The 27,357-nt window shown below is 38.1% G+C and overlaps 1 protein-coding gene across 3 annotated transcripts in view; it reads left to right on the top strand.

The window, feature by feature from the left end:
• Window positions 1–27,357, top strand: part of CNTN3 (contactin 3) — a 299,956-nt gene that overhangs the window by 153,710 nt on the left and 118,889 nt on the right. For all 3 annotated transcript variants that reach the window (XM_032458081.1, XM_032458082.1, XM_032458083.1), the window contains exon 5: window positions 10,128–10,223. In XM_032458081.1, coding sequence (XP_032313972.1) covers window positions 10,128–10,223 — 96 coding nt within the window. The remainder of the gene's footprint in view (window positions 1–10,127; window positions 10,224–27,357) is intronic.

Here is a 27,357-nt window from a genome sequence, read left to right on the forward strand (position 1 = left end):
TCTTCAGTTTACATTAAACTGTTCATGTTTTGAAATTTAATGTTACAGATGAAATTATCAAATGGGAAGATTTTGTGTTCGTTTCTTTTTCCTAGATTTAACATGCTAGGAGAGCAAATCTGCCAGTATCAGAAACCTTATTCTTAATTTACCTTGTTTGAATCCTGTATTTATTTTTTCCAAATATGTAAGGGAATTTTTTTTTTGAAATAGTCTGGACCAGCAATAATAACTGAAAAATTTTCTAAAAACAGGTAATAATTTTTTAAAAAAGTACCTATGTATTCTAAAAATTTTATTTTTGCTTCAGATATGAAACTGTATGTGTCTTCTGCTTTTTGTGTTTTTTTTGTTGTTGTTGTTTTTCAGTGTAGGGCCAAGCACTCTTTTTTGAGGGAAGGTTATTATATATTTTTTTTAAATTTGAATGATAATTTGAAAATATTTCTGGAGCAACCTGGGTACAGAAATAGTCTAGAGATTTTTATTTTTGTGTTTGTAAGCCTTTATGATATGTTGCCCTGTCTGTCCCACCTATTTTAGCCTTAGTTTTGGGGAAAGAGTGAATTTCCTTTATTGAGGTTTTCAAAAATCTTCAAATTTATCTTTTATAAACAACTGTTCCCTTTCTTATCATACACATATTTCATCAACTTTTTTAGTATTTCTCTAGTAATTTAATTTTAACAAAAACATGTAACAGGAGTGTTCAGTTCTGTTAACAAACACAAGGAATTCAACTGATGGAAGCTGAAGGAGGTGCTGGAGAGTGGCCAGGAGGCACAAGCTTTCTGGGTGCTCTGGAAGCTTACGGCATCTTTTATAGAGGAATGAATCATATTGCTTGAGTTGAAGCCATTTGTACTGGAGAGGTGTTTTTTGAGGTCTGTGGAGGGCAAAAAGAGGAGATGGAGGTGGGCCCAGCTCTCAGCCTTGGTCTTGTGATACAGCCTAATCTAAAACACAGTGACCATACAGTTCAGAATTATCGGAGAATTTTTCCTTCAAAAAAGATGACCGTTTTTAACTAGTCCTTGAGATATGTGAACTTAAGTTGAAAGGGGAAGGGTGAAGCGTAAGTAAAGTTTTAGAAGCAGAAATACTCAAAATGACAGTCCATACTCTCTTGTCCCAATACTTGGAACCAGAGGTACATATATCACACATATATGCATGTGCATGTGCATGTACAAATACATACACAGCTGTTGAATGAATGACTTAATGTTAGGACAAGAAAGTGGACTTCATCATCTAGAAAATGAGAAATTCTTGTAAATTTTTGATCAGGCATTGAAAACTAGAAGTGTGTTTTATGGGGAAAAAAAACTGAACTCAACTTTATGGGTACAGAATAGATGGATTGGATGGGAGTGGGGAGACCACAGGTGGAGAGACCAGCCCAAAGGCTGGATGGACTTAGCACATAGTATAAAGATAAAAAGAGCTGGACTTGAAATCAGTGGAACTGACACCATCACTTACTGTGTCACTTTTATCAAAGTCCATAATTGCATTGAGCCACAGCTTTCTTGGAAAATGGAAAAAATATTACCTCTATAAGAGAGCTTTTATGAACATTAAATGAGATAAATTCCAGGAAATTCTATCACAGAGCCTAGCAAATCCATTCATCCATTAAGTCCTGCATATATCAATTTAGTCAGTGTTGATAAAGCATATTCTTATGACACTGGGGATGCTGAGATATAAAGACAGACAAGCATACTGGAGCCATATGCTTAATACATGCCAGATGAATTTGCATCATAAAATTGTTCCAGTAAAATTAAAATGGTGGTAGTGAGAAATCAGAGAGAAATGGAGAGAGAGAGGCTGAACTTCGCAAAGCAATTAACATGATACAATTGAATGAAATGAACAAATGCAGGAATGAGAAGTGACAGATTAGACATGGGAATCTTGGAGATGAACATCACAACAATGGAAGTGGTAGGGCTTTGTAAGGGCCACTGTAAGCGTACGAAAATGAAATACTGAGTATGAGATGGCAACTGGAAATCCAAAATACGTTCAGAAGGCATGCAGAAAATGCATATATTGAATCAGAATTTTGATGGATACATCATTGGTATAGACACAGTGGTAGAAGCTCCAGACTTGGCGAGGTTTCTTAGAGAATGTAAAGAAAAATGATAACTGTGTTTATTGAACACTTATAGATTAGACACTGTTTTAAGTAATGGTGTAGATTATCTTATTTCTTCCTCACAACAGTAGCAAAGATAATTGATATTATTATCCTGAATTGACAGATGATGAAACTGTGGATCAACAAGTGAAGTATCTGCCCTGGGTCTGATAGTTAGTGTCATGAAGGGGATTTGTAGCTGGGTTTGTCTGACTCCAGAGGACAGAGACATGAGCTCAACCCAGGTTAAAAAGTGGAGTGAAACAGAGGTGGTCGGGGGGAGGGGATGCTGGTTTAAGAAAAGTGGAGCCTGCAAGTTATTGGAAGTTGTGTTTTACTTTTTAGATGAGGTGATCTCTGCATGTTTCAAACCATAAAGGACAGATGAGAGAGACTGAAGGAGAGTTGTAAAATCAGAGATTCAGAAGAAATAAAGGACCTTGTGCGCCTATAATTCTTATTTTTCAAAGGGCTTGTAGATCTGTGATGCTAGAGCTCCTCTCTCAGAAACTCCTGTGAGGCTCAGAGGGCAGGGGTTGTCCTCACTTTCCAAATGAAAAGCAGGGAGGCACAAACCAATCAAGTGGTATCTCCTCCACTCGTGCAGGTCTGGATTATTGTGGAGCAAAGATGGGACTCCTGGTATGCCCATTCCTGTGTTCTTTTCCTAAATCTCACTGGTAGGAAGTTAGGAAATCTGCAACCCAGGCACAGAGGATTTAACTTTGGTGGGGAAACCCACTATAGAAATTCCAAGGAAAATGATAGGATGGTTGCAAAGATAATTTAACTCATTTCAGACGTCTATTGATGACCCCTGCAATGCCAAAAAATATGTTATAATATAGAAATATAAAGATGGAAATGACAATGCTGTAATCTTGGTGGAGCCCTCAGATTAGAAGAAAAATGGAAAAATATGAAAGTATAGAAAACACAGACGTGAAAGGATGGAGGTAATTTCAAGAATTTTAAGAAGGAGCTGTGGATGGAGCTGGTTTGGAAGATGAATAAGAGTGTGCAGTGTCATTGAAGGAGTGGGAACACTGTTGCATGATTGGACCAGCTGGAGGGAATCCAAGTGTTTGTTATTGTTTGAGTGTGTGTGGCTGAGAGTTGGGGGTGCTAGAGCAACAGGGTGATGGGAGACAGGGAGGAAGCAGAACTGTGGGTTACTCATGTGGAAGGGCCTTGTCAAGTATGCTTAGATGCTCAGAGGTCACCTATTGCACCCATATTTCAAATGTGTTTAAAGAACAAAAACAAAAACAGTTCCTGTAGATGTTAACATACTAAATGCTTCCCTGTTTCCTAAATAATTTTAGAAAATACAGAATACTTAACTCTGCTTGGAAGCTTCCAATACAAACCTGTTTTAAAACCTTGAAAAAGACCAGGTTTTAAGTAGGATATCTGTTTGCAGTAGACATTTTTGGTACCCCCCAAATTTATTATATCCCCTCTGCCCACCTCTGATTGATGTGCAGTGGAGGGTACACAGTTCCAGGAAAGTTCACAGTCAGGGCACTGGTGAGTATGGAGGTATTGTTGCCTCCAGGGAAAACCCTCCACTGTTAAGGTTGGGAGCCTGGATACAAATGCCCCAGAGTCCCATCTTTGCTGATTCTGTACACTTATCGGAGGTTCATGCAGAGTCTAGCCCTCATTGGCCACAGTAGCAGCTTCAGTAATGCACACAGATGATGGTTTTTCTTCCATCCCTCTTTTACTTGCCTCAGCCCCTCCCTCCTACCTCCTGAGATCACCTGCCGTATAAACTAAGTCACCCAAGTCCTTTCTGAGGCTCTGCTTTTGGGGAAAAAAAACTAAGATACCGTTGACCTTTGTTGAACAAGCCGTTGTTTTTACATAAGGGGACATTCTAATTTTCCTAAGATGCACCTATTGCCTGCCATGGTAGAACTTTCCGTTAGAAACTACATTGTTGATTAAATGTTTTGAGAACTGGACTGACATGTTAAGTAGGAAAAGGAACAAAATAAGAGGAGACAGTTTGAATTTGGGGGTTGGAATATAGAGCAGGAAATGATAGTTAAATTTAAGTCTTGCTGATACTGAAGATGATTAAGACTCAACTGGCTATGTGTTATATTCCAATTCGAGATAACCTTCCAGAAGCTTCAGCTGTGTCAGAAAAAAGGAAAAGCTATGATCATCCACTGAACCAAAGTTTTGTTTTTGTTTTCTTTTTGTAGTAGGACATGCTTTAATGTGCAACTAATTGAAATTTTACCTCTTGATCATGGTAGCTGGATCACTGTGTGGGATTCTTTTTTTTTTAATAACATCTGGTCTGAGGGAGATTCAGATGAAAACCTTAACCAAACTGCAGTCTTGATTTTTATGGTCTTTTTGGGTGTGTTCATTGGGGTTTTCTTCTAACCTTTTTTTTATAGAAGTGCACAAGTTTCTGTTACTGGAAGCTCTCTGATTTGTTCAGAGTCAGTCTTGTCATTTACACTATTTGGATAATGATTTAATTTGCTAACTACAAACCACTAAGCATTTTAACATTAAACATTAAAGACACTTAAGGCATGATGCATGGGAGACTATTACATTGCTTATTTCTGGGTCCATTTACAGTATATTTACTATCACTAGTGGGCAATACTTTGCATTTTAACTGAAAAGGTAGCACATCACCTCACAGCATGAAACAGGGTTGTGTTACCAAAGTAGTAAAGCTTACATGCAATTTTCAGTGATAATGATTTTATTAGTTCCTCAGTCGAATTGTAAGTGATCTCAAGGTGTTTTTAGACTGAGCTCTAAATTTTTAAACTTTGGGACCATTTAGTCAGCTGACCACAATTTCAGACCTATTGCCACTTTTGTGTGCCATTTTAATTCTCTTAGGGGTATATTTTTATTTTACTTTGCAAACTCTTATTGTCATCTTTTTTATATTTATGACATACCCAATTGCACATGTGTACCAAATCCAACATATGCCCATTGCCAGCATTTCTTATAAAATGACCTACACAGAATTCTTTGGTCAAAAATGTTCAGGCCATTTTGGAACATCCATCCCACCTTAGTAGACCTTATCAGCATGTGTTATATTTTGGGTCTCTGGCCTATTCTACATAAAGACTCTCACTTTGCTTAGCTTAACACAGTGTTTCCCAAACTGACTTGTTGGGAAATAGTAGTCGTTCTTTGGCTGATTTTAAGTCATACAGAGTAGACTTGTGCGTGACAGCTCTGCAGCTATACTGCGTGACATTTCACACCCCCTGCTTGATAGCCTACCTGGATCAATCCACATGGAGAAACCAATGCCAGCAATATGTAGCCAGTGGAATCAGATTCCCAACTGAGCACGTGAGCGTCAGAGGGAATCAGTCTCCTGTCTCTTTACTCTGTGTGCAGTGCTACATTCTTATCCTCATTCTTCCCCCTGGGGGAGGTAATAGTGCTGCACTCTTATTTACTTATAAGGACAGTCTTCCCATCTGTGGGGTTACATGCTTGGATTTGGGTTACATACATAATCTGCCAGGATATTTCAGTAATGTGAGACTTTCAAGATATTGATACCTGAAAGTGATGTGCTTGAACAGCCCATAGAAACTTGGCCCAATATGGAAAAATCAACAGACAAGTGTCAAGGTAGTGTTTTATACACCAGGAATGGTCCATGTTTATGTTCACAGGGAAAACAGTCAGAATAAGTAATGTATTTCTCTCTTAGCTCTTTATGCCTCTCTTTGATGTCACTTTGGGAAATCCTGTCCCCCAGATGTGGCTAGTGTTCTGGGATATCTTAGAGGATCACAGCATAGCTGGTGGCCAGAAGGGCAGTAGGGGGTGTGGAGGAAGAGGAAGGAAAGTAAAAGCGTGTGGAGAGCTGGATTTTATCTTTGTTTTTTAATTCAGATTTCCCCAGTTGTATATGTACTTATTTGTGTGTGTGTGTGTGTGTGTGTGTGTGTGTGTGTGTATTTAGTTCTATACAAGTGTATTACGTGTATCCACCCTATGGTCAAGACCCCTCCAAGTGCCCTTTTATAACCACACCTCTATGCCTGCTGCCAAATTCCCTAAACACTGGCAACCACTAATTTATTCTCTATTTCTGAAATTCTGTAATTTAAAATCTATTATATACATGGAGTCATGAAGCATGGAAGCTTCCAGGATTGCTTTTTTCATGTAGCATCATTTCCTGAAGTTTCCTCAGGTTGTGAGGTGTATCACTAGTCCACTGCTTTTGATTGCTGAGTGGCATTCAACAGTATATAAACTCCACTGTTGGTTAACTGTTCATCCACTGAAGGACAGCTTGGTTGTTCCCAGTCCAGGGCTATTACGAATAAAGCTGTACAGACTTTTTGTACAGGTTTTCTTGACAGTATATGTTTTCATTTCCCTGGGATGCATACCCAAGCATGCAGTTGCTGGGACGGATGGTATTTGTGTGTTTAGCTTTTAAAGAAACTGCTCAACTGGTTTCCAGAGTGGCTGTAAAATGCTGTACACTCCCACAGCCACCAACAAGGTGTGAGTGACCATGTTTCTCCATATCCTTCCTTTCCCGGCTTTAGTGTTGTCCCTGTATTTTACTTTAAAAACTACTCTAATGGGGGTACATTGATACCTGGTTGCAGTTTTAATTTGCATTTCCCTATTGGCTAATGACATTCAACATCTTTTTATGTCTTTATTTGCCATCTCTGTATCTTCTTAAGTGAAATGCCTGGTTTTTTTTTGTTTGTTTGTTTGTTTTTTTGCCCAATTTCAAAATGGATAGTTTTGGTTTTTACTATTGAGTTTTAAGAGTACTTATTCCAGATTCTCTTCCTTTACTGGGTAGGTGGATTGAAAATATTTTCTCCTGATCTGTTGCCTGTCTTTACATTGTCTTCCATGGACTTTCATAAGGCAAAAGTTTTAAATTTTGATGAGGTCCAATTTATTATTGTTAAGCCTAATAACTTTTTGCCTAACCCTAGATCCCAAAGATGTGCTCCTATCTTTTTCTCTTAAAGTTCTATAATATTTCTTTATTTTTATGTTTTGCACTTAAGTTCATGATCCATTTCTGAGTTAATTTTCATATAGGAGTGAGGTTGAGGACAGGGTTCCTTTTTTTTTTTTTTTTTTTTTGCCTATGGTTGCCCAACTGCTCTGGTACCATTTCTTGAAAGACTGTCTTTCTTCTATTGAATTGCTTTTTGCACATCTGTCAAAGACCAGTTGAGCATTTTTGTGTAGGGCTGTTTCTGGGTTCTCTGTTTTGTTCCACTGATCTCTGTGTCTGTCCTTCTACCAGTCCCACGCTGTCTCACTCACTGTGACTACATAATAAGCCTTAATATTAGGCAGAGTGATTCTCCCACTTTTTTCTTCTTAGTCAAGATTATCTTAGCTATTCTAGGGTCTGTGCTTTTATTTATAAATTTTCGGATAAGCCTGTCTGTATCTACAAAAAACCAAAAAACGAAACAGAACAAAAAACCCGCTGCTCTCTCCCTACAGGACCAATCCCGCACCGATTTTTTCTTTTTTCTTTCTTTCTTTCCTTTTTTTTCTCTTACCGGGTTTTGTGAGGACCCTCCTGCATTTTGAAGCAAGAGACACCCTGCCAGAGTTCAGTAGGTGTTCTGTGCAATTCATTGGGTTTGTAGATGTAATTCTTGGTGTACTTGTGGGAGAGGGCGAGCTGTGAGTGTCTCTACTCCGTCATCTTGGCACCTCCCCTTTTGTGTTTTTAATTTTGGTTTCTGCATGTGTTGTTGCTATCTAGAAATTGTATCCTGTGACCTTTTTAACTCACTTTGTAGTGGAAGTTCTTTCTTTGCTTTTTGTTTTTTGTAGATTCTCTCTGATTTTCTATTTAAACAATCATATCATCAGCAAACAATGATATATGGGTAGTCTTATTTTCTTCCTTTCAGAACTGTATGCTTCTTATTTTGTTTTCTTTCATTATTGCAGTGATTAGAACTTCTGTTGTGATGTTGAGTATCAGTGGCAGGAATGAACATCGCTGTATTCCTGATGTTGGGGGATGCAGTCAGTCTTTCACCATCAAACGATACTAGTTGTAGTTCTTTGTAGATGCTCTTCATCACATTGTTTTTTTTTTTTCCTAACGTCTGACTAATTAGAGGTTCCAGAATAATATCAGAGCTTGCAAGAATCAGAGAGGAGACAGAAAAATCTGAGAAGTTTCTACCAAATAATACCTGGAATGACTTCTTAATTATTTTGACTCCTAAACAGGGCTTGTTCTAATATAGTTCTTACCAAGATTGGACCATGTGCAGTGTTGACTTGGATTTGGGTTACATGTATAATCTGCCAGGGTATGTCGGTAATCTGAAACTTTTTAGATATTGATACTACTTTCATCTCTGTTGTCCTTAGTGTTCAACAGAAAAAGCCCTGAAAAACACTTAAGTCCACTACAGTGATTTTTCTTTGCTATTCCTGATTCGTATGTTCTATAAACTGGCCACATTGTATATCCAAAAAAGAATGTTCCTTGCCCTTATATACTGTAGAGACAGTATCAATGCAAGTGTCTTGAGCAGTGGGCAAACCTGTGACCGACAATATTAGTGTTTGGACAAAAGAGATTTGCATCTCTGGAAGAGAGGAGACATTATTAGTTTCCTTAGAAATTATTTTTATCCTTTTTTTGCATATTCTAGGTAAAATCAATGATAAGTATCTTCTATGGTGTGAAGTTATGTAATGGGAGAAAACAAGGAATTGGATAGGAAATCAGTAATTATGATATGTACTTGGTTGTCAAAAAATACTAATTTCAAATTAATTTTTCCATGGATGGGCTACATTCTGATATAATGTACTCCTCCATTTAGTCTTTGGGAAACATTTGGATAATATAGTTTGCAGTTCCAACTCAGTTGCCCTTCAAGGGCCTTAATGTTTTGATAATGTTCATTTTGGTTACAGATTTAAGATGATATAATGCTATGTTGTATCATTTTGGTCGGGTAACTTGTGGATAAAATAATAAGCACAACTTTTTTTTCTTTTGCAGTTGCACATTTGTGAGTTTTGCTGATTTGCTTTTACTCCATGCTTATAACCTAACAATTTAATACTATTTTTCAGTAACTATAAAATGAAACATGTAGACCTTCTTATTTCCCTCTGATGTATTGATTTATGGTGCTTAGAATGTTCTTGTGTCTGCAGTTTGTAGTTTTATGAATCTGAAGATGATGATTTTGGTTTTTGCATTTTTCAAAGCAAACTTGAAATTTTTCAAGTTGTCTTCTAAAATGCATACACTGCCTTCGCTTTTTACAGGCAATTTGTATCAACCCTTAAAAGCTATGAAATGAGTATATCCTTTCACAAAATGACAGTGCAATTGTTCTGATATGGAAAGTGACACCACTCAGTATTTTAACTATGGAATTTACAGTATTTTTTTTAAAATCAGAGTTCAGAGAAACAGTAGATTTTTCTTTTTTCTTTCCCCATAGTCTTAAGCTTTGTTCAAAATGAAGCCAATAGAATTTTCCCCATGCTAAATTTAAGCTGGAGAGTGTGAATTGTAATTAGCTGTCCTGGGATTGTTATTGGAAGAAATTAAATTTTTTTTAAGTAAGTATCGGTGATCAAAATCGTGTTTGCCTTGATTACTTTATCAAACACTTGAAAAAATTTGGGGGGCAAAAATAAAAGCAGTTTGTATTTTTTCACAGCTACAGATAAAAAAGAATATGTAGATTTAATTTACCAGATTAGTGTGTGTGTATTTTAATTCTATTGCTGAATTTCTAGAAGCCTTCATAAAGAAGTCAAAATTCTACTTTTCCTTCTCAAAACAAATGTTGAATATTCTCCCCCTGAAGTTCCTGAGAAGGGATTTTAAGAAAATTGTTCTACAAAATAATGTCTCTGTGTGAACATTTTAAATGTATGGTCCTTTCTGAAATTCTGTTTTGTTTTGTTTTTGAATCAGATCTTGAAAATTTTAAGACCAAAATGAGAAGTACAGTGTCAGTCCGTGAAGGCCAGGGAGTCGTCCTGCTCTGCGGCCCCCCACCACACTCTGGAGGTAAAAAGTGCTCTGTTTTGGCTTTTTGTATTTATTAAATTAGTTTCAGGGCAAGAGCCACAGCATATATACTGTTATTGCTTCCATAAATTACCCCGAGAAACTTGATAACCCAAGCATTGGATTCTGTCAGCTGAGCTGCAATATGAGAAACTCTACAAAAAATAGTCTATCCAGAGAAATATATAAACATAATTTACCCATTCCAACAAGGAAGGTTCTAAAGGCAGGCAAGTTCAAGTTCATTTCAATTACCTAATGGTGCTAAACAATGCTTTATCCTTACATTGTTATCATTTATCATTTAGTTGTAGGCTATGACATAGGATGGAGTCTTTGTGGCTTCTCTCTCACTCTCTCTCCCCCTCCCTCTCTCATACACACAATCTTACACATGCTTATTGCTATATGCTGTTGGACCCCTTGATATATGTATAATATATATTGAAAATTATATATGTATGTATATTCCATCATTTTTATTGAGTTTTTGGAATTGCAAATTTTGTGCCTCATTGGTATAAATTGAAATATGGCTGGAAATTCAGAAGCTTAACAAAATAGCTACTAAGAGTGAAAATGAACTTCTGCACACATGAAAATAATTTAATAAGCGCCACTCCCCAGGAAGAGCCTGGAGTGCTGGTTTGATTTTCCTCTCATGCTCAGTATTGTGAACTTCATCACTTGTAGGAACAAAGAGGGGCGTTATTAGTGTACGAATCACTGTTCTCAGAGAAGCAAAATCATTCTGTTATGGAGAGGATGAGAATTACTGAGAGATAAGTAGGTTAGAGAGGATCCTTCTGACCAGAGGCAAAACTGAGTTTTCTTCCCACCATAGTAAAGTTTATTCAGATGAAAATGTGCTGGACTTTATTTGTTCTCTGGACAACCAGAATCCTTTTCCCCCAGAGACTTGGTAGTTTTAATCACAAAGCCCTCAGCCCAGTAAAATCAACATTTCCCATCTTCAGTATCTGATCACTTGGAATGTCTGAGCCAGCTGCACACTGCAGATTTGGGACTGGATCATCAGCCATGATTGCCCTTGTGTTGGTGGGTATGGGTATAAATTGGGATCCCCAGTCTACTTCAGTAGTGCATGTGTTGCTGAAATCTTAAAGTTCCAGAGGAACTTTCACTTTGAAGGGAACCATAGACTCTCTTGATTAGAAATTAAAATAACTGAGCTCAAACTGGCTTGAAGAAAACAGGGAGTTTCTAGGCTCACATAGCTGGGGTGATCACGTGGTTTCTACGTAGAGCTGTATGGTGGACACAGAGATGTGCCACCCAGGGGGACTCGCCACCTCACTGTGGGTACAGGGTCAGAAGGTGGCCTGCAGCCCCCAACTCGTTCCCCATTTGCCTTGGCTGCAGGAGAGCCACTTGCCTGTGGTCTTACCCTTCCAGGGGCTGCCCACATCTGGTGACTGAGCAAGGTGGTGACATAAGGGACCAGCCCTTTTTCTCCAACACTGGACAGTTCTGGTGGACAGTACTCAGTCCAGAGCTTCCTGCCAGGATGACCAAGGCTTTGTTGGATCACATCACATTTTGACTTCTTTTTTGTCTCAAATCCTGCTTCTGCCTCCTTGCTTTCACAGGTTTTGATCATAATCATTGATAAAATCTTTGATTCTAAACTCTAATATTTTCTCCCTGAGAACCCTGTCTACTGGACTCAGTGGTTCAACCAATTTCATAAGCAACTGGTCTTTCTTGGTGTTTCTTGGCTCTGCTTCCCACCTTGTTGATTCCACTGTCTTGTGGACTCCTGTGGTGGCACAGGTGGCCCCTGGCAACTCCAGGCTCTTATGGTCCTTAGTCCTAAAGATCCTAATGGACCTGTTGCTTAGTGGCTCCTGATTTTAATTGGATCAGCTTTGCTTATGAGGTTTTCCCTGCAGCAAAGGACGAGAGTCAGCTCCATCTACAGACAAGCACTGGGATGAGAAAGACGGAGTTTCCAAAAGAAAAGAAGGGTTTTTATTATGAGGGAAAAAAAGAGGGAGTGATATATTAGATAGAAACTAATAATGGTTAGAACTACACCTAGTAGGAGGCATCAAAATAACTAATATTTTACAAATCAACATAAAATAATAGCTGGACAGTCTTGTCTATGATGAGTTTTGAAAATGTTGATCCAATTTAAGAGTCTGACTAAGGGATCTTCTTTAAACATTTTTATGATTAGATTTATTCACTGGACCTTTTAGTTGACTGGACATGCACACAGTGAGAATGCTTAAAAAGCTGTCAGATAAAACATGTTCCAAAAGATTAATCTTTTCTATTCTCATGAAATTGGAGAACTGTTGGCCAATCACAGCTTTCCTAAGTAATGACATCCTGATCTACCTCTGCCCTTGGGGACTTCATATAGTTCTCTTTTCATTTTTAAAGCTCATAGTATGGGTTGACCATGGAAGTCAAGTAGAATTATAGGTGAAGAAGGGAAGAAATCGCCCCAGATATGGCACGTTAGCTTTTAAGAACGTGGTGCATGCACCGGAGAGCAAATAACTGAACAAAAGCATCCTTTCCTTAGTGCCAGATTGTGCAAGAAAATGATCAGGGCCAGAACATCAGGCTGAGATGCTGAAGATATGATTCTCATTGATCCAAGTCTACCTAGAGAGAGTCAAAATTTACATCCTCTGCCCTGACTCCTTGGCTTGGGAGCTTCTTGAGGATAGAGCCTAGGTCCCTGTTTGCTCTGCACCCAAGTGCCCAGCACAAAGCTGATTTGTAGCAAGCAGTCGGTAAATATCAGTTGAACAAATGAACACATTTATGAAGTGAATAAAGGAATCCTTTTTAGATTTGACCAGTTATAAATGCTTTTTGAGAATGCACTGCAAACTCTGTTTCTGGAGGTAGAAGCATTTAACAGCCAGTATGCCCTGGATGCCAAGCAAACAGGTGCAGATACTGACAGATCACAGCGAACTCTGACCACAGCAGCTGGTACCAACCCTGCTTCAACCCCTTGTTGACTGAAGAACTTTTAAATCAGTGGAGGATGTGGGTCACAGAGCAGGTGAAGCCGTGACTGCAGGGTTTATTGGTACGTGCGATATGTGGCACTCCCAACCCACGCTGTGATCCGTTTTGTCCTCTTCTCACAAAGTCCCACCATCCCTGCAGGACATGACCTGTCCTTCTCTATCTTCACCACTGTATTTCTTTTATTCACTTTGTCACGTTTCTCCAGTTCTACTTCGTCCCTTCTCAGTGGTTGGAAATTTTTAATTTTGTTTTTATTTTCTGATTATTGAAGACACCATCATGTGTCATTCATCCAGCATATTTTTGAACAAAGTCACAGAGTAGACACAAGGGCAAAATAATAATAATAATAGCAAATAATAATAATAGTGCCTTCTATTTATTGAGTGTTGCTTAGATGCTAAGCAGTGTGCTGGCAGAAATAAATCATCTGCTAGGAGATTCTTTCAATTAAAAGTATGGGAGGGAACTGATAAGTGACAAGGGGGACGTGCAAGGAAAGAGTCTATATAGAAGTCCCAAGCATGAAAACTGCCTATGTTATCCATACTCCCTTAACTAACTTGTCTATGCAGATTATTTATAAGGAAGTAGCAGCAACCTGGGGCTGCTTTGCTTAAGAGCAGTCGCCATTTATTTGATGCTGTAAAATAGAAAAATTGTTTCATGGATGGGTGACAATTAGAAATGTTTCCTGGGAGTCCCAATAACTCCTAAGCAAAACAGGTTGTTGTCATCGGAGAGCAGTCTTGTCTCCCACTCATTCTGTGACATTTTCTGCCTCTTCCTTTTCATCGTCTTCCCTGCAGAATAATCCAGCACCTCTCTAAGGCAAAAGGAATTAGCATCCTCTTGAAAATTAGCTGGAAAACCAGAAATTGACAAGCCAAAAATAAGGTACCAGGCACGGATTCTCTGTAGCTTAATTATTAATCGAATTACCAGTAGTGTGGAAATCTGGGAATTTGTAGTAATTACCACACAGTTGGTGACATCACTACAAGATCGTTAGAAATCAAGGTGCACAAGAAAAATTACCGCATATAAATAAGGACACAAGACTAGTCTGTGGGCCCTGCGTGATAGATACTAATTAGATAGGGATTCGTAAATGAATCAGGTTATTGAAGACACACATGATAATAGAATTGGTTTTTGTCCAAGGATGGCTGCTGAGATTCACTCTGAGTAAGAATGGTCCTGAGTGTTTCCCAGTGCCTCATAAGCCAACAACTTTAGTCTCAGCTCCTGTGCATACTCTTCTGGCAATGACAGCCCTGGACACGGCCATCCACTTAGAACAACATAGCCTTTGGGATGTGGAAAGGAGAATGTGAGAGGCCAAACAGCAGGTAGTAGAGGAGGAAGCGACTTCATGCTAAAAATTGCTTTGTAAATCCCGGTGTGACAAAGGTGAGAACTGTTAGCATCATAACCAGATGGCATGGGATTTACACCCACTGTATCAACATCTTTTTTGTTTGTTTTTTTTCCTTTCCGTAAGACCAAAAAACAAAAGTCATCTCAGGTAGCCAAGATGGGGGAACCTGAAGAAAAGGTGCTAAGTAGGAATGTTCTAGAAAGACTTGTCCAGTTGCTAGACCTTTCGTCAAGGTGACGAGACATTAGCTAGTGTTCTTGGATGTGGTTTTGACTCAAAACAATAATTTCCCCAAATAATGTATAAGCTTAGTACCGTCTTGTCTTAGGCACTCATTTTTACTTGAACTACACTCCTCTCCTGTTCACGTTTGTAATTTGGTCAAACCTAAAACAGTAGCTTTTTACAATACTTCAAAGTAAAGAATACGTAATGTGTTCATGGGCAGAATGTGCTTTATGGCTCTCATGATACTTGCACCACTGGTTTCCCCTTCCCTAAAGCAGAGTATCTGAAATTTGCATCGTAGCAGGAGTTTATATCATCACAAATTGTAAGATAAAGGTAAAGCGGGTGGGTTGCTGAGGAATAAGCATCCCTCTGCACTACAGGATTTTGCTCCTAATTTATCGCTCCTAATTTATTGCTCCTGACCTTAGGAGTCGGGGGTATGTTAACATGTCGTGGCAGAGAGTTAGAGAATCCATCTACAGACTCAATGAATAATATATCACAATTGTAAAACTTTTTTTTTGAATACATGCCGGTGCTGATATGACTGTTGACATTTACAAGACTCCAGAATATTAACAGATTCATAGTAGCATTCAGACAGGTATGTTCTGAATCAATTGACACATACACCTCAGCTGCTACTGTGTGGATAACATCAAAATATTTTGATCTCTAAAGGAAGTATCTGTTGGAGTGAATAATCTTAATTGTTGAACATCCATTTTGTAGTTGGAAATGGAAATGAAGAATTCAAAGTTTCTCCAAAGTCCTTGAATGTGGAAACCATGAATTTAAAATATTTACTGAGTTGAGTTTGCCCTCCTTCCTTCCTTGCTTTCTTCTTTCATCCATCCATCCATCCTTTGATCCACCCACTTTATTCCTGTTTTGATTTACTCATGCATCCATCAAATATCAGTTGATGCTGTAGAAGATGTTTTACATCTTATAATTCTATTTCACTGTAATATAAGCATGGCCCTTTACTTGCATGATCTTAGTATTTAATAGAGAAAAAACTGAGAACATTGCTGATAAACTTGATAGGAATGTATTCAAATCATTATTTTTTAAACCCCACCCAAAGTGCTCCCCAAGTGAAATGCACTTCCCTCAGGGTGCAGGAGATAGAAAGGTAAATAGGAATCCCTCTGTCCTCAGGGGTGTGGTCCCACAGGAAGTGAGAAAGGAGGGCTTGCAGGTGAGTGGTTAACCCTGTGATGTGCCATTATTCATCTGGACACTGGGTTTATTACTCATACCATCATGGAAGGGAGTATCATTCTCATTCAGCCTTGACAAGCTGAGGCTCAGAGTGGTTAGGTAATTTGTCCAAAGACACACATGCACCAGTAAACTTGGGCTTTAGACCTAGATCTGTTGCTTTTTGATGAAAAATTTTCTCTTGCTTACAAAAATTATAGGCTTCAGTTTTTTGATTTACACATTTTCTGCATTCTAGGACAGTGTTCTCCAAATCCTCTGGTAGATGCACTGGTACAGTTAAAACATTTTTAAGCACCAGCACCCTACACACACCCAGGTGCACACACTCAAACATACCTGGGAGGCATAGTGAGTATAAGCCAGGCATCTAGGAACTAGACTGAGTTCCAGTTCTAAATGACAGTACTGCAAACTTTGGGCAAGTTGCCTAACCTCTGAATCTCTATTTCTTATGTGTAAATAGGGAATATCACAGAACTTATCCCTAAAGGATGGTTGTGAGGATTTAAGAAGGTAATATATGTGAATTGTCTGAAATGTTTGATTTTTATATAGATAAAAATATATGTTCCTAATATGTTTACTAGGTAGAAAAATTTTAAATACATAAATAAATCTGTAAGGAGGGTTTATTATATTTTCTTCATGTACCCAAGGGTACAATTTGTCCATTTGCCTGGAATATTTGTACCCCATTTTAGAAAACATGGTTCTAAAAAACATTTGGGTTTCCTTCCTCCAACCATAATGGTTGAATTATCTGTGATTGGGGATTTAAGAACTTGACTACTTTTTGTTTAACAACAGTTAACAACAGTTACCCTTAGAGATAGAGGTGCCGGTCCTGTACAAGCATCAGTGATGGCCTGTCCTTGGGAAAATCCCTCCCCTCCACAGGCGGGACCCACACACGTAGGCAGTTCCAGCTGGCCTCAGCTGATTGGCCCAAGGAGGGCCCCTGACATGAGCTGGTCCAATGAGATGCTCTCTACGGGAAATTTGCTAATTGACCTGACAGGCTACATTTTCGAGTTTGGGAGTTTGAGGTAGACCCCTTCTGTCATGCCAAGAAAGCTGGTGCGCAGTGGAGCAGAGAAATGGCCCTGCAGAGACTGAAAACAGACCGGGCAGAGAGTAACGACTGATGACTGCCCGGCCGCAGGCTCTCCACCCTTCTCCCTTGGCAGCTGCTTTCTTGCCCTTGGGTGCTATGCAACAGCCCTAGGATGTGGATGTATATTCTGTAACCTTCTTTATTTTAAACTGAATCTGGTGGTTTCTGTTTCCAACAACCAAAGCCTCATAGCTACTGCAAAGGACTTTATTGTTAGAGCTACACCAGTAGGGGTGGGTGGTGGGGTCAGGGGGAAAGTAACGTAACTGATGTAAGGAGAATAGGAAATTTAATATAAAAAAGTAAAGGAACAGAGGCTGCAGGTCTCAACAAGTGTCCCTGGGCTGTTCCGGCATCTTTTTATGATTGGAGTCAGCAATGAACACGGCACAAATAGCCCTGCAAGGAGGTAGGGTCACAGAAGACAATTTGAAGAAACTGTGCATTCATGACTACTTACATATTCAGCCTGGGAGTGTGAGTTACTCCAGAATTTCAAGGCTACCACCGACCACCCCACAAATATTTCATCCCAGCGGTGTGGCTTCCTGCTCACCCCTCCCATTTTCTCCTCAGATCCCATAAATGGTCTGCCGTAGTTTGGTGAGAAAATCATTTTCTCCCACTCAAAGACCGCCGAGTTTTCCTTGCTGTGATTCCATCCACCCACAGACAGAAGTCAGAAGGAGCCTTAGGCTCATCCAAAAAAAAAAAAACATTTATATGCGTAAGCTGAAAGTTTAAATCCACTGTTACAGCAATAGTACTTCAACAAGAGTTGACTTAAACATAGCAGAGCTCTAACTGATGTTTTCTGCTGTAAGTAAAAATTGCATTGTTAATTTAGTACAAATTAAGGGTGGTAAAGGCTTTGATTCCTAACATCTTAAACAGAAATTAAGGATGATTATTAGTTGGTGCTTTTTATTTGGGAAAAAAACAAAACACCATAGTAGCACTAGGTGAAACCTAAGAATCAATTCCTCCGCTTGCAAGAGGAACAGTTAAACATTCGTTGCTTTGCCATACAAATGCATTTACGTATTCTTAGTTTTAATTAAGATTGCATGAGCTACTGTAACAAAGAAACCTGAAAATATATTAGCTTAAACCAAACTGTGTTTCTTGCTCAAAGTCCAAACTAAGTGTTTTTGATCATAGGTCTTGGCTCCATCCATGAAAATGCCTCTTCATTTCAGCATCTAAAATCCATGGTCACTGCCTCTGTCTTAGTCAAGCTGGCCGAGAAAAAAGGGGGAGAGAAGTCACCTGGGTGGTTTTCATGGACTTGTCACCTTTGTGCACACTCTGCTGATTGGTCATCAGTCGCATGTCACACCAAGAGCAGAGGAGGTCCACTCTGTGCCAAGGGAGAAGTGGGGGGATGGACTGGGAGTATAGCTGGCGTGCTCTGCCATGCTTAGGTAGACCTTTGCTTTTGAAAATAAGCACAAGCACGTTAGGACCGGAGACATAAGACAGTGTGTCTAAAGGGGCAATGTTTGTGAGCAACTGGACTTGTTAGAAATGTATATTCCACAATCTCACTCTCAGAGACTCTGGTTCTGTAGTGTGGGGTTTTTCCTGGGAATCCACACTCTTTATAGATGAACCAGGGGATTTTCAACCCAGCTGGGCCTCGAGCCACACTTTGATACACACTGTCATCAAGTGATATAAATTTAAATGTGTTAAAGAAATGTTTCAAGGAATAGAGAAATGTCACTTATTATGGAGCCAGTATAAGTGTTCAAATATTTCAGTGTTGCATTTTATTAAGTAGGACATTTGGGTCTGTAACAGGGAAGTGGAACTCAGCTTCTGTGGGACATTGATGTTCATTTATTTACAAGCCAGGCAGTTCCTGTCTCCACTGAATTTTTTCTTCATTAACATTAGCTGCCCTAGGGGGCATGGTTGCTGGTGTTCCTAGGTGTACAGCTCAGTTCCTGGTGCTCACCCACCCTCCCAGGTGTCGAGTAGTTAGTTTGATGGGTTCTTGGCAGTCAGCTGGGCTTGTGGATAATCACAGGGACTGAGCACGGGTTACGTTTGTACAGCTTTTAATCCTCCGGGCACTGCTTGACATCTCATCCCTGAGTAGTTTGGACTTGTTTATTGTTGTCACTGTGTCTGTGTGCTTGTGTGTGTGTTCATCTCAAGAGGGTGTGCCTCTCTGGAGTAAAACACAGATGGATCGCGTAGATGGGAGTTTCAAAACCCATCACTTTCTCTTTTCCCTTTGAGTCCTCGCTCTTGTTTAAAATCTCCTTTTCCCTATTAACTTTAGGAAGTTGGGCTTTGAAATGATACCAGGATTTAAAACTAAGACATTATGAAATGAATCATCTGAAGTTTTCAGTAAGATTACAGGAATCAGTTTCTAAACGCATCCATGGATTCATCCCAGTGATCACCTTTCCATTTCCTCCGAGGTCTGCAGAGGCCAGCCAAGTGATTCAGAGAAATGAGCAGGGCCAGTTTTGAGACGGGCAATTTATTCTCCCAGTAACATAGTTAAAGCGCTTAACAGCATCATTTACTTTGTATGCATTTTTTAAAACATAGAAAATACAGTTCTTTACTGAGTTTATTAAGAGTTTTGTCACACATATTTTCCATTTGCTGGTTACAGTTCTTACTGTGGCTTTTTTCCTGTTGTCCTCTTAAGTTAAACTCATTAGATGCAGACACATTCTGCATATTAAACACACAGAGCTATTTTTCACTATTTATATGAAATTTGCTCCTTATCAGTCAGATTTTACTAGGTTCTGTTGCGGTAACAAATGACTCCAAAGTCTCAATGGCTTATAATAATGAGGATTTATTTCCAATTTGGTAGGCTCTAGGCTATGGGTTGGCTGCAGCTATATTCCACATGACTTCTTTATTTGGGGAAAAAGCAGCCCCTCTCTGGGATATGCCATTTGCACGGCAGGAAGGAAATTGTCGGAACCATTCAGTCTTTTCACAGGTGGTATATACATCATTTCTGCTTTCATTCTATTTTGCAAAGCATGCTTTACAGCCAGCGCTGATCAGATGGCCAGAAACCATTATGTCACGGAGAGGAGCAACAAAGGATCTTAATAATTAAGATGACTGACTCTATATTCTCTCTCATTTTTCTCTTTAGCCATTTGGCCTTTGTAGTCTTTCTTTGGATTTCCCCATTTTGATAGAAATCTGGATGCAATAAGTAGTTTACATTATCTCAACTCTTCCAACAAGAAAACATGAGAACGACAATATATCATGATGAAAAATGGTACTCCCAAAGTGCTACCACCTAAAGGGTTCAAATGCTACTCAGTCCCTGCTGATTATACCATGGAGAAAGCAAGAAAAGCTAGAAACTACGTGTTGTCAAAATCTTCCAAAATGTTAACAATGTGGGTCAAACAGAACATGGTTTGAGGGTGACCTTTAGCCTGTGGGCCATAGTTAGAAGTTTCTTCTTCAAGGACATTTAATTAATGCTAGTCTGAAAAAAAAAAGCCTCATTCACTCAACAGTCTAAGTGAATACAAATCTGAGAGACAGTTAAGAGTATTGTTTATAGCCTTTAAAAGTTCACGTTTATTAAGTTCAGGAATACATAAAATAATTCTAATCAAACCTAATTAAAACCGCTAGTTGTGGGCTTCTGGAGGCCTGCAGTTTTTGAAAGTGGCATCTCAATCCTTCTGGAAACAGTTTTCCAAATACATTTTACATCTGTTTTCTGAAGTAATTAAGCATGCTCCCTTTCTCGTCCAGTTTACATTATTACTTTTCTTAGCAAATGTTTTATGCCCCCAAAGCCAGAGTAAACCAATCAACTAAACACAACAAAGTCATGTGGGTGTCTCACGTGTGAGATTTTATTATATGTTAGTACAAACTCCCTAATTTTTGAGACCGCATTCGATTTTATCTGGAAAAGAATGGACTCAGAAGGTCAGTGATAGGTGTCAGCTAAAGCCCGATTCCCATGAAGAAGCATTGCATTCCCAAGAGGAAGGAAGCGCAGTAATTAGACAGAAACATAACCGATTCTTTTATTGTAGCTGTAAGTAAATAATTTGTTGTTCCTAATGTAAATTTTTATGTAAATCTAGAAATTCAAGGATTTTTTTTCTTATTTTCCTAACATAATCTTAATTTGTTCAGTGACATTATTATATTTGGAAGTATTATGCATTTTGCAACCCACTGCTGTTATTCCTTTTAATTTCCCCTTCGATTTTCACACAACATGCCTCGTACTCTCTGCACTGGCTAGTAATGATCACTGTCCACCAATAAGGGACCTTACTGTGCACTGTCTCCCTGCCAAGACCGGCTAATACATGGGTTAGTACATTAAATATAGTTGGTAAAGGTAAAGTCTGTGTTCCTACCACAGACTCCTGATTTTCCCTTTTACTTTTACTCACAGACCATTTGTGTGACACTGAGCAACATTTTTCACTATGTGTTCTTTTGAAATAGTAATAGGCATCATGCAAAAGAGTTAGATTTTGTTTTGTTTTGTTTTGTTTTGTTTTGTTTTGTTTTTTAAGCAAAACACTTTTTCAAAAATGCTGGGTAAAGCCAAAAAAAGCATCTTTTTTTTTTTTTAAATTTCTCAGAGCTTTGACTAGTACAGTATTAGTTTTATGTATCCTAGAGGAGGGGTCTAATGTGCAGCTTCTCCCAAATTTACCTGACAAGAGGACCCTTTGTCTCTGTCTCATCTTGCAGGACCAAGTGTTCTGAGAAGTACACTTCAGGAAATGCTAACCTAGGTTGAAAATCATGCACACCAGTAATTTTCAAAAAATCCTCTACCATATGGTCCAAGAGTTTGTGATAGGGGACAGCTTAGTGTACAGACCTTGAATTTCCCCAACTTCCTCTTCAAGTAGAACAGTTCTGTTTTTACATAATTTAAATGTTGTCATCCTATATGAATATTCTTTAAAGATAGGATTCTGTACTGACAAATTATAAAGATAAAGGAAGGAAAGGAAGGAGGGAGGAAGGGGAAGAGATAGAGGACAAGTATATCTTATTTTGTCAGTGAACAAGTGGAGTCATTTCCATGAATTTGCTCAGATTCATCTTGGCTGTAGAATTCTGGATGTGTTAGGGAGTGGTTTCTTCATTATATCACCATGAAAACTGGGGAAGAAAATTAAGGGATGCTTTGACTAGTTAATATACTTCTGGCATTTTATAAATTCAATTAATTATGTGTGGATCACATTACATCTGTTATAGTAATAACAACAGGCTGGTGTTTTCTGGTAAGGAAACTAGTCCATCAGTCAGCTTACAATCATTGATCTTCAGACAAGGGACCCATGGTGCCTGGCTTATAGTAACCAGAGTATGCTTTCAACACTGTTGCCAAAATATATCATATTCCACACATCTCTTAAGAAGGCCTCTTCTGTTTCCACTTGAGATGTGAAATGACAGCTGAAGTGGTGATATATGTAGACTTAAAGCAATCTTTTTCAATCATTATAACCTTTAAGCACCACTAGCATCTCCCAGGATTCTTTGACCTTTTCTCTCTGTATTATGCTTTTTGACAGCCCAGAGAGAGGAGTGGTATGCCTGACATCTGGTATAAACATGAAATGTTAATTCTTGGCACATACTTAATATTGCCAACCCCTTACAGATGCTCATGTGATATATTTTGTATTTCCCATGGCTATAACACAGAATCTTTATGAGTTTTCTTAATCCAGTGCAGGTAAGCAGGATAAATTGTTTTGTGGTTTTCCATAACTGTGGTTGTGAATCTTGGATTCCTCACCATAGATTAGGCAGGAGATCAAGTTTCAACAGTCCTTAGCCACGCAGTGAGACGATTTTGTCCTCTATAGTACCAGAGTAGAGAATAAGGAAAGTTAAAGGACTATTAGAACAAGATACAAACACATAAGGAGAATTGTAACATCCAGAGGGTAAAATTAAGGCTTTATTAATCTTTCTATTATTGAAGAATAGCAGAAGCAGAATCCCGTATCTCCAAAAGGCGTTGGAAGGTATCAAAACATCCATGACTTCTTTCTGATTCTTAGTGAAGTTATATTTGGAGGTATGTATTCCAAGCTATGAGACATCATTAAGAATTCTCAACTAAATTGAAAGAAATGCTGGCTTGCTAAAACCAAGTCATTATGATCAGAACATCATAATACAGTGAAGGAAATCTCCAGGAAGTAAAAGGAGTCGATGAAATGCAAGACTTGCTGGATATGCAGATATCTCCAAGTTGGGAGAACTTGAAAACAAGTCTAGAATTGACTTCCTCATCAAAGGAAGCAAGCCTTAAACAGACAGGCTGGAAATTTCAGTTGAGAGGATTATGTAGAGAAAATGTGGAACCGAAAATGTGGGAGGGTTCTGCCCAAAGAACAGGATCTACGTATATCTTTTCGTTACATTTGTGAACCTCCAGGTCTTACGCGCATGATTAGAAACTGATTCCTTGAATCTATTTTAATAGGAATTGGGACAGCTAGTAATGGGGTTATTAGGGCTTTGATAAGACATCCTGATAGGAGACATAACATACAACCCTTACACATATGCAAAATTCTTGAACTATTTGTGTCATGGAAAACTGCTGCTTCTAAGCTGTGTGTAGTATGTTGGCAGAAGGACTTGAGAACCTTTCCATTTGGAATTGAATAAAATATAATAGAGTTGATAAGTGTATAGACAATCATTATTCTATTTTAGTGCTAGCAGAATACTAGTAAGACTTAAGGAAGCAACCTTCAAATGATCTCTGGAACAGTGGGAGGCTTCACTGGGAGACAGAAGGGCAGGCGAATTCTATGAACATTCTTTTGGAATTACAGGGTAATTTTCCTGAAGAAGAGAAAGGAATTCTTGAACAAAGTTGCATAAAGATTCCACATGGAAAACAGGGGACATTTTCTGAAGAATTCCAAGTCAGTTTACAAAGTTTCAGCATAATCTCTGCTAAGATTGAGGGGGTTGGGTGTGAATGAATATGAGAATGTCTCCAGCAATCTGGTCCAGTTTGGAAATACATCAAGAGACATTCAAATTGCAAGCCAGCTTCAGGCCTCAGTCATGTCCTTTCCAAGAACAGGGACAACTTCCAAATCCAAGTGCAGTTGAAGGAATCAAAACATGTACTGCCCCCTGAGTATGCCCTATTCTTGTCTTTCTTATTTCCGTGATACCTTTTAAAAACCAACCAGTTACTGTACTAGGGAGATAATCCAGGGATAAGATTTACTCAGCACAAACCTTTTATTAAAGGCCTACAGTGCTGTGTTCTGGAGAATTTTGTTTTCCTTTGTTTAAACGCCAGTTAGATCAGATTTTCAAAAGCACATCAGAAATATTCCTAGTCTTAAATCCAGGGATTTATACAACACAGAGTTGCAAGACCAATGGGAAATTAATTTCCTTTGAAGCACATGAGCTTGAAGTTTGCAGCCTCCCACCGTGGAGCAGAATTTGTTCAAGCATTTCTAATGACCTCTTAAGGTCCTTTCTACCCCAAGTTATAAGTTGACTGCAGGAAATCAGTGATTGCCTGGACCATTCTGGCTAAGCTGGAAAATACCTGATCAAAGAAAGATTAGCTAGAGGCTCATCATGTTGCTCACGACCATCAACCTTCATTGGAGAACATCCCATGTTTGTATGGCCTCTGTGATATGCGCCTTCTCCAAACAGGACAGAGAAAATGGTTTCTTTAAATGTCAACAAGGTGTTATATTTTATCACACTGAGGTATCGTTGCATGCCTGCAATGTAGTGTGATGTTTTACCATCAAGTATTTATTTACCAGTACATTCTAAACTTGCTGTTTAAGATGCTTCTGTAGGGGCAAAAACAAAACAAAACAAAAAAAATGCTGGATCTTCTGCGAAGAACATTTGCCACACTTATATTTCACTCCCACCTTTATATTTTCTCAGTTATGATTCTTCTACTACCACTAAGATTATGTATTCCTCAGTTCATTGTGTCTCTAAAGTTCCACATTGCTTTCTCTTGGACATTACATAGAAAAATACAACAAATCCCAGTTGAATACTAAAACCAAAAGACAACTTCAGTGTTCACTTGTCAGGGAGAATACAGGACCCCTTCGATTCTGCCACATCACTCTTCCAAACCTCTGGTCTAAGAATTGGATGCTGAGAAAGAGAACTTTCATTGTTCTTTTAGTCCTTTGTATAGTTTTAAAGATACAGTGTAACAAATGAGGTGGTGGTGTCATTTTAGCCCTGAAAAGAATGAATAAGTACATGTTCACAGCTGAAAGTCTCCTGTGTATCTTTCCTTTATTGCCTTCTTCCTCTGGCAGAAACAAATAATTATTAGCAATGAGGAATAATGTAGCTGTTGTATTTTAGGAATTTATTTCCAATGCACATATGTGCACAAGTGTAGCTTCTTTTGCTTTTGGCAAAATTATAGATTTACTAAGGAAGACAACTGTTTGGACGTAGGAGAATTGCACACATGGAGAAAGGAGGTATTTATTGGCACACAGTCTCCGTATATAGTTAAACTGAGGAACATATAAAAAGTTAAGATTTCAAAATGAAGCCAAGCTTTTCCCTTGAAGGTACTTTAAAATAAAAAAGAATTTGTGGTGTTTTGCTTTTTTTTTTTTTTTTACATATGATAAAAGCAATGATGCTTATTATAGAGCATGTAGAAAACTTAGCTGGTTTAACTCACAAAGGTAGAATCACCCATAGTACCACTTTGCCAAACTAGCCATCATTTTAGTCTGTGTATTCTGCCCGATTTTTTGGTTACTCATTCTTTTTTTTTTCATAATTGATAGCTACTCTACAGACAGATTTGTCTTTTTTTTTCTATTAATGTTACAGTGTAAGCATCTCCCTGTTATAAAGACCCCAGAAATAATCTTTTTTGTAAGAAAAAAGAACTTTAACTATAAAAACAGTGCCTTTAAATCATTCCTTATATTTTTAAGATGGTTAGCATTTTGTTTGTTATACATGGCACATTTTTTTTCTAATTTGTTACCTTTTGTTACTTTATTTAGTGGACTTCATTTATGTTAGTTTATTTTGCCTTATTAGAGAATTAAAATTTTATATAGTAAAATCTCTGATTTTTATATATACTTTTCTGCCTGGTCATTATTAAAAAAGTCTTCAATTAAAAATATGTTCAACTGTATTTTTCTTTTAGTATCTCTGTGATATTTTTAAATTTTAATTTTAATTCATCTGGAGTTTGATGTAAAATGCAAGATAGGGATATGACATCATTTTTGTCATATGGATACCTAGTTATCCCAACACTCTTGAGTGGATAATCCATTCTTTCCCTACTTCTTTGAAATGCCACCTCAATCATATATTAATCATACAGATTTATTCATATAAACATAAATACATACATATATACACGCATGGGTCAGTTTATGAACTCTTTATCTTGTGTTATTCTTCTATTCCTACAGTGCCACTATGATACTTTAAATGCTATACCGAGTTTAATTCCATAATGTTTTAACAATTTGTAGGACAAGTCCCCCATTATACAACTCATTTTGCCAAAAAAGAAAAATGTATGTATTTTTTCAAATACACTCATTCTTCTGAATGCACATCAAAATCTCAGAGTCTCCACATTTTAAAAAAATTTAAGAATTTGATTGAAATTATCTGACATTTGCGTGTTATTTTGAGAAAACTGATATCTTTAAAATATTGAGATTTCACATTTACAAATATGTTATATATCTTCAGCATTGCAAATCACAGTGTTTTGCAGTATATTTCTGTTTCTTTCTGCACAAATGAACTCCACATATCTTTTTAAATTGTGTTGCTGTTTAGCCATTTACATATTATTTTTTAAACATGGTGATTAGATACAAGAATACCTAGTTTTCTACATTTATTTGCAAGTTTTCTAGTGTCAGTAGATTCTTGGGTGACACTCAAGTGTTCCCAGAAGATATATAATCACAAGAGCCATTTTTGAAATACACCTGAGGAGAATTTCATTGGTCTCGTGGAACTAAAGTTACTATTCTCTGTAGTTCTGATAGATAATCATTATCATGTTGAAGGAAGAACCCCTTTATTCTTCATTATTTTTTCCTTTGGTCGTTTAGATTGCTTGGACTAATGCTGTTAAA

The sequence above is a fragment of the Camelus ferus genome, chromosome 17 (genome assembly GCF_009834535.1).
Source record: "Camelus ferus isolate YT-003-E chromosome 17, BCGSAC_Cfer_1.0, whole genome shotgun sequence".
NCBI lineage: Eukaryota > Metazoa > Chordata > Mammalia > Artiodactyla > Camelidae > Camelus > Camelus ferus.